This window comes from Paracoccidioides brasiliensis (genome assembly GCF_000150735.1).
Source record: "Paracoccidioides brasiliensis Pb18 unplaced genomic scaffold supercont2.6, whole genome shotgun sequence".
NCBI classification, from domain to species: domain Eukaryota; kingdom Fungi; phylum Ascomycota; class Eurotiomycetes; order Onygenales; family Ajellomycetaceae; genus Paracoccidioides; species Paracoccidioides brasiliensis.
In genome coordinates, this window is record NW_011371363.1 from 1,336,982 (window position 1) to 1,352,653 (window position 15,672).

Here is a 15,672-nt window from a genome sequence, read left to right on the forward strand (position 1 = left end):
GAAGTCGGGGTCGTTCCAACTGGGTTCGGAACAAGAGGGTATCTTACCATACTGAACAGTAATATTACACCGTATCCTTTGGGGTGGGTGGGAATCGCAGGACTTCAATCGAAAGTCTTTGGAGAAATTGCTTGAAAAATTATTCAAGGAGGAATATGAGATAGTTAGTTATGTACAGATACATTTTCAAAATTTTGTAAAGCCTAGAAATATATTTTATCTATTTGGAGAGATAGTGGATAATGGTGTTGAAATCAGGGGTGTATATGTATATGTGTATTGTATTGTATAGACATGTATATGATAGCTTAGATTAGCCGCGCGACAAGCATCGAACTAGATCAAATTGGGCAATTTCGAACTTCATGTTCATCTTCGAACAGCGTATATCTTCATCTAATGACACCGATCACGGTGTGGGTTCCAGCAGAATTCTGAAGGATTCCCTCAAGTGCGAAGCCCAAAACTAACGTATCTCTTCCTTAAGCGGATGATTATGTCCCCTGCTGTTTTTTATGTTGTCAATGCCTTCCATCGCTCTCAAACGGAAACCCCCTTTGTGAGCAAGTTTGAAATGTTTCAAGCTTCTACCTCTGTATGGAGAAAGAGAAATGAAAATGTTCCTTTTTTCGTTGTAATGGGCTACCTATTATCTTTGACAGAATTTCTCATTTATTGCATGATCTATTATAGAGTCCTATGGACATTATCACCATCATGCACGGAGCTCTCTATTTTCTGAGGTGTTGCTAGAACTCGGACTGCGTTGTTTACTTATTTGCTTTCCTCAATATAATTTGCCTTTTATATATATATATATATATATATTAAAGCTATGGAGTTAAGATATCAATCTGGCCGCAATGTTTGTTCGTTGGCATTCCAGCTATTACGGTGTCTTCTCCATACACTGGTTGCCTGGAGCATGTCGAATGGCGGCGGAGTGCATTTTGTTGCTCCACCTGGGTTGGACTTTTGAAATCTTTCCCACTGGGGCTACCCCTCGAGAATTTCCTAAATAGGGGGAATATGACATCCTGAGCACTTCTATTAATTGTTACTACCTACCGGGTTCATTAAATTGGATCGATTCTACCGGAGGTTAGTCGATCAAACATATTTAATTTCAGCCTTATTGGAAATGCGCAAATGGTTCCTGCGTAAATTCCCTGCTGGTATGTTTAACTCGCGAGTTTCGCCTCAGGGTGGCTGGTATGTCCTTAGCCAACTCTTTGAGTGTTTGCTGCTATAGAAGCACCCTTTTGTTCTCCTATTCTCCTCTCTTCTTCTTTCTCTCAAACATATCTCTTCCCTTCTTACCTTCGTTAACTTAATAGAGAGTTATTGTTTTCTCAAATCACCGTTGTTCAGTCCTCAGTGACGGCTCGTTGCCAATTGACTTAAACACACACCCATACACAAACACATGCACGCGAGAGACAAAAATAGTTTCGATTTCCTCCTGCTGGTCGAACAAGCTCGAAGTTTCGCTTATTGTGAGCTTTTGCTTTACAGAGTTCCTGATGCCTATAGTCCTTACAACTCCTAAAGCCCTCCTCTCCACTTTTTAACTCCGTCGCTTCTCCCTTTATCTATCGGGATTTACAGCAAATGACGCACAACAACAAAATCAGCAAACCAATGGCGTTTTCAGCTTGGAGGAACTTTGCTTCAGACGTTTTGTCGAGTCGTGCTGTCAGCGCGCTCGAATATCTTCCACCTGCATTCTCCTGCATCATTGATTACCCCTTAAGGATCAAATCCGGTAGTAAAAATGGACATGCTTGTTCCCTTTATCCTGTCACTGGAAACCCACCCACCCTATACTCCTTCAAAGCCACCATATGGGATTCCTTCGGAAAATTCAAGTTTACTTCAGCCACTTTCATTACACCATCTCGTGAGCCTGAACCATCATCGCTCGATGGTTACGATGCTGAGTGGAGCCAGGATCTGGATGCATATATCATCATACTTGCCGATTTCGTGCCTTCATCTATAAGCTCACTCAATTCAATCTTCGGAACGATCACGTTGCCAGATTCCACAACCGACCTTATTCGCATCCAAATCACATACCGGTCCCGTTCAAACGTCCTAGACAATATCCAACCAATGGACGCGAATGAACTGTTTGACATCAAGTGTTTCCCACCAACAGTTCACCAGTACTTAGAAGACCAGGTCCAGTATGATTTTGGGTTGTTTGCAGTTCGTGATGTTGATATTGTGCCAGAAGTAGAAGAGGTATCCGCGTTGGTCTTGGGTAGATCCCCAACGCCATCCGATTCTGAGGTTACCGACCCAAGCGACATTAAGGAGCTGCTTAAAGTTGAAGATTTCGTCTGGGCCGATGATTCCGCAATAGAGTCACTGAGGAAACAGGGGAATGTTGAAGGGATTGTTGAAAAGGATATTTCGGCGCGTGATGTTGATGGTGTACCAGAGCTGGGCTTGGATACATCCCCGACACCAACCGATTTTGTCTTTACCGACCTAAGCGACATCGAAGAATTGCTTAAGGTTGAAGATTTCGTCTGGGCTGATGAGTTTGATGATTCCGTATTGGAGCCACTGGAGAAGCCAGAGGATGTTGAGGCGATTGCTGCAAAGGGCATTTCAAGTCTTCTGAAACTGAAGAGGTTCAATTGGTCTAACGAGTTTGACGACGAATGTCTGGAGGAAGAAAAGAAGGAAGATACTAAGGACACATCAGTACATCGTTCGGTTGACCACATCATGCCACGAAATCTCTCTGGTCTGGCCGTTGTGGGCGAAGACCACTTCAAGCACATCAAGCCATCAAACGACAACACTCCACCGCAAAATATTGACGTATATTTGGACTCGTCACCGCAATATCCAACTTGTGAGGAAGCGCCATACGAGCAAATGATGACTCCGGCCCAATTCCAGTTCGCGATGGATCAATCGTACCACTGTTACTCTGAAGCGAAGAACGAAGTATATTGGCAGATTTGCCAAACATACGATTATCCCGACATCCACCACTTCAACTGGCTCGGAGAACGCGTGATGGAACGCAGCTACACCTCTCCGGAAGTGTCTCTGTTCATCATTCTCTCTGCTCCAAAGGCATACTTCGCCAAGCACACAGGACGACAAGCCGTGACCCTCCGCCAAGCCATGAAGTTCGTGGATCCAGTCCTCTTCTCTGGCAACTGGGATGACTTGAAGTTGACCGGCGAGAATCTAATGAAGGCCATCACCGGCCGCACATTCCGTTTCTACACGGACATGGGCACATGGCTAAATGACGAGCTCGATGCAGACATGCAAACAGCCGTCATCGACGAATCGAGCCCTTGCCTATATGCGAGCAAGCCTTGGCTCCCGCTGAATGGGTGGGTTGAGACTCACTACGCCTACACCCGTTGGGAGTATGGCACTGAGGCCAATAGGCTGGCGGATGCGGTACCCAGCAGAAGGCATGGGCGCCAGCAGAGCCGAAGCTCACCACTTCGGCAATTCACGATGGCCGGTGACGTCAACATCGAGCCGAATTAGCTGGGGAGTTGAGAGTGGAGCACCAGGGGTTGTGGGTGCGTGGTTTGTTGTTGGGAGACTCCTACTTTGGAGTTGTACAGTGCATTAATATATTTTTTTCTTCTCTTGGGACCTTTGGTTTCTTTTATTTCTCTTCCCTTTCTTCCTTCCATTCTGTAATTTTTTTATGGAGTTGGGGTGGGGGTGTTAATGACGGACAAGTTTTATGGAGGAATTATTTTTTTGTGAATTTATTGAGAGCTAGGTGTTTAGATGGTGATACTCGATTCTTTTTGTTAATATTACTTGGGTTGTTTCTGTCACAATCTTTCATTGAACGTTTACAGCTTGAAATAACCACACGAGTGATAAACAGTCATTCTCAGGTTAAGAATACGCCCTGCGTATAAACAATTTTCCCCACGTCTCAAGATATGTTACAGTACATTTATAATTTTCTGTGGATTTTACATTACCCCTGTCATACTACGGAACACGACGAGCCCTGGACCGAGTCCCTATTTCAAGGGGTCGAAAGCCGGCATGTTGCACTAGCCATAACTATGCTTTCTCAAGTCGACGCCCTGGACAAGCCGTCAACCCCTCCACGTCCAGAAGCCTGCAGATGACACAAGCATGATAGACGCGCATATTCTCTATGGCCCTAGTGATCTACATGATATCACTTCGTCAAGTTCGGCCATGTTATGTCGGTTCCGATGGAGATGGGGATCTGATCCAGCAAGAGCCTGCATTCCCAAAATTCAATCCATGCATGGGCTTCCATCCAATTGAAAAATGCCCCTCATTTTTCAATATTTGGCTTGAGTGGGGATAATGCTGCAGTTCCACAGAATGGATTCGATTCACTATAGCCGGATGCATCTGCACCAATGAGGGCATCGCCACGATCTGCATGGCTGCATCCCTCGCTATCTGCCACGAACTCTCAACGTCGGGGTTGGAATTCATTCATAGAAGGTACCAAGGGAGTGGAAAGAATAACGCCAGGCTGCGCCGCAGAGAGCTCACTTGTCTCTTGAACTATTTGGGTTCGCAATGACCGAAGAACTTGGCAAGAATGCCGCTGTCTTAACGGGAATCAGATCTCGCTCGGCCTTTGTTCAGCTAAATCCATTTGCGCATTTTTCTCGTCAACTATTTCGTTCTTTTCCATGCCCTGTGCATGCTTGGATGTCGTTTCGGTGAAGGAGAGGATACTCTCACCGCTTCAAACATTTCCATTAAATTACGTGTTGCAATTTATCCCGTGTTTGTTGATTCAAGCCATCTGCTAATTTTGGCCAGTTGCCTATTGCTCAAGTATATAAGGCCGAACAAAACATTCCGTTTCACTAATGCTACACATTAAAGATTACTGCTATATTTCCGATTTTCAACGATCAGTTAAAACGATATACCACTCCAAACGGACCATCTGTGTTACAGTCCAGCAATTTTGTTATATCCAAACATATATCGATCTCCCATTAACGACAAGATGTCTTTTTCCCAAACGTTGACCGTACCGCCCCAAGGCAGGACTTCGAATGCGTTATGCTATGCTTATCAATCTACCGTGACAGATGTCCCATCTCCTCCACTACCAGTCGAAAATTACACGACGGAAGATCTCAAAGACAGGCTTATATATGCTAATCGTGTTCTGCGAAACTCGCAAAGGAGATTATCTCCTATCGGAACCCGTGCGTTGCAAATTTACAAAGACGCTTGTGCAAGATTACTCAACCTTGAACAGGAGAACGGAGATCTAGAAATGGCCAGAGACGTATGGCGTGCAACGTTACGTACATATGACCAAACGTTCAATTTTACCCCCTGTCTGCGAATTGTCCCGTCCTCTGATGCGCAAGTTCTCCAAGATCGGTTGATCGACCTCCAGAAAACCACATTTTATACCAGATATGCAAACATTTTTGCCGAACTTTGTATACAACTGAAGACAGTCACTGGTCCAATGCACAAGCCGTACTGGACTGAGATTTACAGTAAACTTCAGTCTGAAAAAGACTCCTACAGACGCTTGCTTAGTGGCGGGAGGGCTCACTACGACTGTCCGACGTACCTGGCAATCTCCCATGCCTGTGACCAAATCGGATTTAGCCACAGTTCTATGATCCAAACCATATATCAGCACGCAAAACTCAACGACCCCATCGATATGGACATCTTCTCCCTAATAAAAACCGGTAAATTCGATGACTTGAAAAAACACCTTCACAGCGATTCCCGCATCACCCCACTCCTCGTCTACGGCGATGATTGGAAACTTATCAAGCTTCTCAAACGGGTCATAGAATTTCTGACCGATCTCTGGTTCGTCCGTGACAAGATCGACCTGGACAAGCACCAAATGTGGACCTATACCAAGGCCCTCAGGAGCCTTTACAAACAACTCCATGAGGAAGATGCTTTCGCCCAGAAAAGCCAACTTGCCGACGCCATCGCAAGAAAGATTCGGAAGCGACTACGGGATGCTGAGGATGACTAAAAGGCCCTAGAAAGTCTTTCCAAGACCATAGGGCCATTGCGGCAATCGGGGATTAAAAGGGCCAAGGGAGCAGCATTGCTGTTGTCGTCGTCGCAACTCCGAGCAGAACGAAAGCAAGCCAAGGGAATGACCGCGGATTGGAATAAAATCATGAATCTGGTACGGCATGCAAAGGAGGCATCGAATGCTTCCTTGTCAAGTTATCGCCAAAGCCGCTTTTCCCTTGACGGTTACACCTAGGCCCTCGTGAAACAAGTAATTGTGCTTATCCGTCGAGTGAGCTTCTCCGCTCTATGGATGGAATGGGTATAATAACGATACAGACCATCCTTCTTATTTGCTCTAGGTTAAGCTGGGAAATGCCACTTTCATCTTTGGTAGCTTTCACTGAAGAGATGCATATTATCTTATGTGGAGGCTCGCGATGAGGCTTACCGTCCGGCGTGTTTCATACATTCCAATGACTTCGAGTTAGGCCAAAAGAAGGCCCACAACTCGAGTCTATTCGTAGACAATATTTGTTTCTTGGTCCCATAGCTAGTAGTCACTTGTAGTTACCTATTTTCTTTCTCTATATTAAGTCCAATTTTTTGCATAGATAATACCTCATACACCAAAATCTCCATGGATTTGAAAAATCCGCCATGATATTAGATCATGGCGCATCCCTCGATTCCGATTGTACCACTATTACAGATCTCTTGCATATTTGCGGTATGTCCTGGGATATGTCCCAAACCTCTAACCATCAGGAGCTGCTCAGTGGCACCTCGTTCTCCAATACAGAATGTCACGTAGGCTCATAATCATCAGAGCCAAATATATATATATTTAGTTAAATCATAGTAAGAGCTCCTAGTTGAATCGCCTCCAGTTTGTTCTGAAGTTCAGCCCAAACCTTTTCCTGTATCCTTTTGCCCTCGTCCGTTTCGATCCAGGGAGCAATGGCCTTACTATATATAATTGGTCAGTCAAGGTCGTCAGGGAGGAGGACATTTTATACCCCGGTATAAAAGCTAGATTTCCGTGTTTGTTTTCTTCTGCGTAGAAAGCAGAAAAGAGGGGAGTGGTAGTTAAGGAGCAAATTTTATAATAATAACAATCATCTGGCTGAACATACTTTTCAATCTCACATTTATTAATGAATACACCGTGAGATTTTTGCCCAGCTACCGCTGCATTCACTATGGTGCGAGAGCCCATCTCTGGCTTCCAGGCAAACAGGAAAAATAAGGGACGTTGAACAATGGCTTCGAAACCCGTTTTTTCACGGAACAAAGTGGTGTCACTAAGCCCTGGACTAACAAGGCTGACGACGACTAGCGGGTACCTGGGAGCCGTACGTGAAGTGAGCTCCCGAATAGCGAGAAGTTGGAGGAGCTTGCTGGTAAAGTAGCTACAGGCGGATATACGAAATATTTACAGAAAAAGCATCATTAATCAAGTTTTCATTGGTAGGGTGGGGAACATGAACACCTTTAAACTATTATTTCACCCAGGGAATTGGATTTTGAAGCGTGAGCTTACCGCTCGTGCATGGTGGTTGTATTTGGCGCACTGAGAGCAGCAAATATATCTGCAGCGTCGCGCTCAGGGAATTTGGCCCACTTATGAACCGTGGAGCTCGTCACGGTAAGACACGGGGTCGTGTTGTACTTCTCAGCTGTCTGCTGGAGTTTTGGAAGTATAGACAATGCTAGCAGCAATGTGCTAATAACGTTCACGGTGACCGATTTCTCGTCACCCTCGAACAACTCAAATACTCGCGTCGCAACTCCTGCATTCAGGATAAGCACATCCAGACGCTCAAGTTCTGACGAGACGCGTTCACAGAATCTTCTAACGGATAAATAACTGCCATAGTCAAGGTCCCAGATTGAAACCTGTCCAGGCCGATTTGTCTCGGCATTGATCTCTGCAAGAACAGCTGTTCCCTTTTCCGCTGATCGTGTGGTTCCAATGACTCTCGCTCCCAAGCGGACAAAATGCTTCACGGCCTCCTTTCCAAGACCACCGTTTGCGCCTGTCACAATGACTGTTTTCCCAGTGAAATTAGCCGTCGGAAGCGGCGGCGGGGGAAATGCTTGTCGGAGTAGCTCCATGGCAAGAATGGTATAGTGGGAGTGGGGCTGACGATAATGATGGAAAGAGTATGCAACTCAACACGGTACAGGGAACACTATTGCAGAGAGACACGGAACGGCTTTCAAGTAAGTTCGTCAATGATAAAAGCCCAAGGAGGCTTAGACTAAGGCTAAAGTTAGCACGGCTGGGACCAACACCCGGGCGTAACTAGCATGGGGCACCGGGCTGATCCACTTCCGGCTTTCCCAACCTTGGAATAGCCCCAGACATGCCAGAAGGTAGCATCAGTTGCTGAGACGGGTTATTGTCCGTTTCCGCTGGTTAAACTAAATGTCACAGCCAGTTCACTCCAGAGTTAGTTAACTCTGAACATCATGAACGTTAATGTGTAGTGTCCATCTTCATTTGCAGGTTATATGAATATTCATCCAAAATACATGGAATGTACGGAGTACCAACAACCGATATTAACTGCATTCCACATTCCGGTTGTCTTGGAGTAAAAATCATAATTCATCGTAGCCCAAAGCAGAAACAACACGATGAGCAGAAGAGAAAGTTGTCATATGTAAGAGGTTTTGAATATTGCCGTCAATTCCTCAGCGTCTTATCTACCTATAAAGCTCCCTTGGACTCGATGAGCGAGCGGCTTTAGGGATAAATCAGATTGTGGGCTTCACGTCGGATTTTCTTGGATGGACGCAGATGCGTTCAAGCATAGAAGGCTGGCCTTGTATGAGATTGCTATCGAACTTTGATACCTGAGTTGGTCGAAAATCATATACCCCAATTGCCATTGTAGAAGAATTGCCATTTTAGAAGAATCCCCGGTGCCTTTTTTATCAAAACCTATCGATACATATATCATTTTCGAGGTAAAGGGGCGGATATAATGCGCTCCGAAATAACCCCTAAGGTCCTTAACCTGGGCACGGTCTAAAGTAGCAACACACATATTTAGAGTGTCTTGTCGAAGTGCGCGGTAGCTATGGGTGAGATTTGGGATATCAGAAAGATAAATATATTTGCGAACTGACCTTTGCATAGAATCCAGTGATGCGATTGTGTTTTTTCTTTTCAGTGGTTGCCACGAGGGAAATGAAATTAACGTCGCCGGCCCTGGTATCTGGAAAAGTGGCCGACCGGCCACGATTTGTTCTGATCTATTTGAGCGCGGGTTTATTAGCAGATAATTTTCTAGAAACTTGGATATAATCGCAGGAAATATGGAAAAGAAGTTCAAGGAACCCCTTACCTGCAAGCAACTCAAAAGATTAGATTTCTCCGAAAATTTCCCAACCTGAACGTCCGAAATAAATTCCCCATTTGGTCCATCAATGCGAAAAGTGACTTTTTCATCCTCCACCAGCCGAGAATCTAGATACGTATCGCAATCTCCAAGGGTGTGCATTCTGGTTCCCTGGATTTCCCTATCATACTCGATTTCGAGCCTCATGCACCTTTCGGGGGTCGCCAGGACGGAGAACGCGATGACGTTTGAAAGATAAGCTCCCTGAGCACCGCCATAATGTATCCAGAATGTCGGGTAGAGGGGCCTTGCAAAGAAACTGGCTGTGTGTGAGTTTTCCTCGTTCAGACATAGATCATTGTGAGGGATATCTGGGAACCACTGTAGGGAGTCACGAAGAGATCTGGGTTCAAAGTGTGAAGGATCATATTCTTCTTGCAGCCCAATGCCTAGGGATATCAGTTTCAGCCCCTTGTTGTACATTATGTTAGCTCATGGCTTAGTTTCAACAAAGGCCATAGAGTCGGAGATCTTAGCGATACTAAGAAGAATACAAGAAGCAACGAACTTACATCAAATTCTCCCTTTATCTTCCTAATGTTGCTAGGAATCGAAAGCAGGCGCATTTGTGGAATATTATGGGGCGAACCCACCCAAGGAGACCTGTTGCCCGATGCCTTTACTGCGGATAATGCTCGCACCCCATTGGTGCCAATGGAGAAGTAGAACCCACAAAATGAGCAGCTTTTACTATCTGACATTGCGTCGTCATGGAGGTCGATGTATGTTTCATTCCCAGGAAGAGTGTAGCCTATTTCAATTCCCGTCCCACTAGCATCGACGAAACAGAGCCCAGTAACGAAATCACAATCACCAAAACGAATCGTTGAAACGCGGATTGCAACAATACTAGGTGAAATATCTGCCGTGCGACTGAACAGAACTCGATCGCCGGCAAAGGAGTCATCGCCTAGTTCTCTCATGGAGGCTCTAGCGTTCTTCCATTTCAACTTACCATCAAGTGCGGAAGGAAGATTTCCACGAATCGTTACAGTGGAAAAGAGAGTGAGGTTATCCGCCAGAGGCTGAACGATCTCCCAAATCCTTTTGCGGTTCTGGAAATTTAACATGTGAGTGTGCCTCCGAAGGAAATGGAAAAGGGATCTCCAATCGCGAGAGCGTGGTGATGCGGCAGAATCTTGTCTTGCTTCAAATATTGAGGAGAATTCAAAGGTGCCGAAGAACCTTGAAGCCCAGAAATTCTGTAGAAGTGGGGAGTTCGCGAAGGTCCTCGATGCCAGGAAAAGGTTTAACACATCCGCTGTTGCCAGAAGGCTAAGTATCATTTGCCGGAGTTCAGGAGGGAGTACGCTAAAGCAGTCGTTTGCGTCACTACTCCGAGAACTTCTGGATACGAAAATCGAAGAGAAGCCTGTGGATGATCCAATACTGCCATCGCCTTGCTTGCCCATTGCTGTTCCATTCCGAAGAAAATCGAGGAAGGGAATGCGAAGAGGGTCAGCGTGAAATACCTCGTCTGCGGAGTAGCCGTTTGCAACAGTCCTCTGGATCCTTCTATAAACTTGTGGCCGGGGGGTACCCCCAGGTAGAGTGTTGGGATACATGTCAAAAATTCCTCCATAATCATGACCCCAGTTGACCAACCCGGACCTAGACGGGAAGGAGTTGCAGAAATTGTACATAGCCCACACATTGACCTCGGCCGGGGCGAGTGCTTTCGTCAACAATGTCCAGCAAGCGTCATGAAAGAGATAACCATAGCAGCTACCTCGAGTATCGACGCTACTTTGCGGAGATACGGACGAATGTGGCGGCGGAAGTAATGGAGGGCACATGTCCTTGATCGACAATGTGGCTACACCATTCTGTTCATCGTCGTATCGTCGCTGAGGATCAATCGGCGGTGATGCCGTATGGTTATACACGTCATCCCTCGATCTGACACCGACGCCAGATAAACGGAGGGAAGACCATCTGGGACCCCGCCCTCTAAATGTCTTGCCCACGGTGTAGACAGCGCGGAATTCATTGAGCCAGTTGAAGCGTTCTCCGCCGATAATTGCACCACATATGTTACACTTTTGCACGAACAGTTCTCCAGAGTCATCCATCATAGATGTAGATTTCCATATAGACAATCAGCATCACCCGTGCCTTTGACGTTGGATGCCACGGCGGTCAGTCATTGAGGCTTGGGGAAGAAATCTAGAAGGTAGAACGACTCATGCCCAAGGCAGGCTCTCAGCCCATTTCGCACTGCCTACTCCCCGACAGAGACTCCTCGTCCTCATACCCAGACAGCGAATATCAACTCCAGTTTCCCCTAAGACCTGAAGATCACGTGCAACTCCGCTTCGTATCCCGGACTTTTTAGGTTGTTGCTTGCTTCTTCCAACAGCTTAAGCTTCAACCACTTGCTAAACTTTCCTTATTGACGGAGAAAGTTATTTTAATAAATCCCAAATTCCAAAAAAACTCTCCATCTCCCTCCCGTCCCCTCCTCCGTCTCTCTCCATCGAGTTAAATGATATCTGGCCGGCATGCCGAGAGCCAAATGCAAAGAAAATTTCAAAGAAAACAAAGAGAGAAGCCGGAAAGGGAGAGAAGAGGAGAATATAACCCTTCATTCAACATGAATAAAACTAAACCCTAAAAAACACTCTCTGCAGAGCAATTCAATAACATCATTAGCTAGCTCATACTCACTGGCTAGTCATGCAAAAGACCCCTCCCTGCAGAAAAGAATAGAAAGAAAGAAAAAAAAAAAAAAACCTTTACTGGCCAGAGGCTTCGGATCCCCGTTGACTTATTTATGAGACTCGACGTCATTGATATGATTGAATAGATTGTCCAGTTTCGAAGATTGCGGGGTTCCAGCAGCGGGGGAGTTAGCATTTCTCCTGAAGAGACGGCGCATTGGAAGTCACATCAGAGTAGCCATCCATGCAGGACAAGGTGGCGGTGAACACGTAAAGGGATAAAACCCTGATGTCCTGAGCTCAACGCGTCCTTGGAACAGGGCGCTATATAGTTAGTTAACTCATTGATGGGCATTTATGGTAATGAACAGAAGTTGGAATGCTTGAATTTGTTTGTTGACATGACCTTCATTCCAGATGCAATGGCGAAAGAATCTGCGAATTGTACATTGAACTAAATAAAAGGTTCAATCTTGCCAGTTCAAATAGCACACCTGATACCCAGATGGGGTGATGATGGTTGTTGGATGCGACAGAGACCGTCTGGTTGGTTACATTTCGACCCTCTGAGCCCAAGAGTTGAGTCACATGATTAGTTAGTTAACTACGCCCGAGTCGACATATAAAGATCTTGGCGTTGGGCAGTGAGAAAAAGGGGTAGACCGCCTAGATTAACACTACAAGATATTTACATATTTATACAGGGGAGGAAGACTATATAAAGAAAGCATTCATTACGGTCTCTTTACAATGAAAGGGAAACACTCTACCGCCTCAATTTCACTGGAACATTTCAACAAGGAAACAGGACGGGGGGAAACAGGGACATGAGCGGATGTCAATACAAGCCACATAATCTGCGCAGACAAGAAGAGTCGGACGATTAGGAAATTGAGAGGAGATAGGGTGGAAGTAAAAAATAATAAATAAAAAATAATAAATAAAAAATAAAAAATAAAGAATAAAGAATAAAGGAAAGGGAAAAGGATAGAAAGAAAGAAGAGAAGAGGAGAGGAGAGAAGGGGAAAAAAATAAAGATAAAAATAAAAATAAAGGAAGAAAAAAGGAAGAAAGGAAGAAAAAGAAGAAGGGGAAAAAAGAAAAAAGAAAAATAGGGGGGTTGAAGGTAAACATGAAAAGATTAAAACAATCAAGAAAACTCCCCATCCCCATGTAAATAGCTAATTGTAGTTTTCGGGCGTATCCGAGGCCATATCCATAAAATATCTTCCTAAAAGTGTAACACAAACCCCACCCTACAGGAAGGGGGGAAAATATATATATAAAATATAAAATATAAAACCCCAGGGGGGGGGGAATTAAAATTAAAAATATGGCCCTTTCATCGATCCCGTACAAGCGATAACACCCACATGAACCGCCCAAACCCCCCACACTCTACTCCAACGACGCCAATTCCCTCTCCTTAGCCCTCAACGCCTCCCGCATATCCTCAGCTTCACGTTGTAGTTGTGCCCGCCTCTCCGCCCGCGAGTCCGCATGTTCCATCGCGCCAGAGCCGCTACCACCTGGCGTGGTCACCACGGGCGGCAGGACCGGGGATGCAGGGGGACTGAGACGGGTGGGTGAGCGCGGAGAAGTGTGAGCTTGCTGCGGTTGCTGTGGGAGCGGTGGAGTTAGCGACAGCGAAGGGTCAACGCGGGCTTCACGACGGGCATCGCCTGGGTGGTTGAGGAGGGAGGAGATGGAACTTAGGCGCGACCGATGAGCGGCTGACGAGGCAATTTGGGGGTTTATGGGAGCTAGGTGGGTGGAGTGGTCGGTGGGTTGCGAATCTTCGACGGACGATTCGGAGATGGGGCGTTTCTTTGCGTTGGTGGTGGTGGTGGTTTCGGTATCATATGGTCTTTGTGGGGGACGGTGGTGGTGAGGGAGGGAAATGGGGTTTGAGGTGTAGCCTGTGAAATCGGCCGGGGGCGGGGCGCGGTATGCTTGAGGATACAAGGGTGGGCCATACCGGGATTGGTGGCCGTTGGGTTGTTCGACGTTGTGGAATTTGCGCTGGTTGTCGTAGTTATGTGCTAGGTTGGCGGGAGATGTTTCGGGGGAAGCGGAGCCGTTTGAAGATTGAGTGGCGCCAGCGGGAGATTGCTCTCGCATTGCAGGCACTACACGTTTCCTTCTCTTGATAATCGACTTCTTCATCGTGGGCGGACGATAGGAGCCGTGGAGTTTATGGTAGAGTCCTATATTCACGCATCGTTAACCACCCATCCACAACAAATAGACGTTATTGAATAGAAATATATACTCACCACAAGCGTTGCAAATAGGATGGCCATGCTCATCACGTCTCCAGAGAGGGGTTACTGTCGTCTGGCAGTTCTGACAAGCAATGTGTAGAGTCATCCCGTCCACATTCGACGCGCCAGCCTCACCATCAGCACCACCGGTGCCCGCTTGGCTTAACGCCTGCGGGGAAGTTCTTCGAGTATGAAGCGCCAGGGCATTTCGAGCAGCAGACTTGTAGACACGATTGTTATAGGCAGGACATCCATCGCAGCCTTCTGCACCACCAGTGCCATTGCAACTCCCTCCGCCTGGGCACGATCCCGAAGGTATACACTCCTTGACGGCATAGTTTGACCACGTGTCCGGCCGTTGTGGATCACCTCCATCGCTGGGAATTGGTGGTGTGCTGCCCCGTGACTTGTCAGGGTCTTGGGCGGGATTGGGGCCGTAGGGAGGCGCCAGAGTACGGGAACGGTTGGTCGGGCGATCAGCATTCCTTGCTTTGAGATACAAGCCGCAAGCGTTACAAATTGTAGCTCCAGTGGGAGATCTCCGCCATAGCGGTGTTTGTTTCGTACCGCAATTGCTATTTACCAATCAAAAAATTATTAGTATATTCGATGAAGACACATAATAAACGAAAGGGCTCTCGAGGCGCAAAAATGGCCGACGCACCTGCATGAATGTCCCGTGAAAACAGACTCCTTGATCGGCGCTTTAGGAGATAACTTCAGCAATAATGGTCCATTTGTTGTACTGGAAGATACGGGCGACGGTTGGTCCTGGGGCTGCTCAGTAGCGCCCTGATAACCCTTTTGCGACGAGTCCATTGTGTTCGTTGTAGTATCCTCCTGGACGCTCTCCAAGGGTTTGGCCATATCTTGCCTATCTGGCATGATGTTCACCCCGCTATCTCGTCCACCTCGCGCAGAGGACACCAGCTGGTGCGCTGCATCCAAATCTTCTGCGGATGGATGTCGCATGAGAGTATCTGAGCTCTCTGAATGTGATCTTGTATCCTCCATAAGTGGCCTAGTGACCAACAGCCCCGTCATTCTAGTTTCCAGACACGATTTCGTAACCAACGGTGCGGATTTCCGGGTAGAATAACGAGGGTCGAGAAACGGGCCAAGAACAGAGTGGCTAAGAGGGCAGAGGAAAGCGACACAGGTTGGTAGATTAGACTTGTTTTGAAATCTGTGTATGGGGCTGCTTTGTTCGAAGGGAATGCAGATATTGACGTGAACAAGGTTTATATCTGTGAGTATTTGACAAAAATAGCTTTTGACTCGACCAGCACACCAAGCACTGTTTGCTGTAACTCCAGGCAGCCAACCAGACCGAGC

General features: G+C 46.5%; 5 protein-coding genes across 5 annotated transcripts; 2 read left to right on the forward strand and 3 right to left on the reverse strand.

Moving 5' to 3' along the window:
• Positions 1–1,641: 1,641 nt before the first annotated feature.
• Positions 1,642–3,528, forward strand: PADG_05493 (uncharacterized protein; the record flags this gene model as incomplete). The annotated part of the gene is made up of 1 exon (XM_010762723.1): positions 1,642–3,528. The coding sequence occupies one exon, from the start codon at positions 1,642–1,644 to the stop codon at positions 3,526–3,528; it is 1,887 nt and encodes a 628-aa protein (XP_010761025.1).
• A 1,480-nt stretch (positions 3,529–5,008) lies between these two features.
• On the forward strand, positions 5,009–6,019 carry PADG_05494 (uncharacterized protein; the record flags this gene model as incomplete). The annotated part of the gene is made up of 1 exon (XM_010762724.1): positions 5,009–6,019. One exon carries the CDS (start codon positions 5,009–5,011, stop codon positions 6,017–6,019), a length of 1,011 nt encoding a protein of 336 aa, XP_010761026.1.
• An 835-nt stretch (positions 6,020–6,854) lies between these two features.
• Positions 6,855–8,121, reverse strand: PADG_05495 (uncharacterized protein; the record flags this gene model as incomplete). Its single annotated transcript, XM_010762725.1, has 3 exons — positions 6,855–6,972; positions 7,140–7,415; positions 7,547–8,121. 3 exons carry the CDS (start codon positions 8,119–8,121, stop codon positions 6,855–6,857), a joined length of 969 nt encoding a protein of 322 aa, XP_010761027.1.
• An 847-nt stretch (positions 8,122–8,968) lies between these two features.
• On the reverse strand, positions 8,969–11,485 carry PADG_05496 (uncharacterized protein; the record flags this gene model as incomplete). Its single annotated transcript, XM_010762464.1, has 4 exons — positions 8,969–9,040; positions 9,142–9,267; positions 9,360–9,824; positions 9,926–11,485. 4 exons carry the CDS (start codon positions 11,483–11,485, stop codon positions 8,969–8,971), a joined length of 2,223 nt encoding a protein of 740 aa, XP_010760766.1.
• Positions 11,486–13,471: 1,986 nt separating this feature from the next.
• PADG_05497 (uncharacterized protein) lies at positions 13,472–15,381 on the reverse strand (the record flags this gene model as incomplete). The annotated part of the gene is made up of 3 exons (XM_010762726.1): positions 13,472–14,280; positions 14,350–14,912; positions 15,002–15,381. 3 exons carry the CDS (start codon positions 15,379–15,381, stop codon positions 13,472–13,474), a joined length of 1,752 nt encoding a protein of 583 aa, XP_010761028.1.
• Positions 15,382–15,672: the final 291 nt, after the last annotated feature.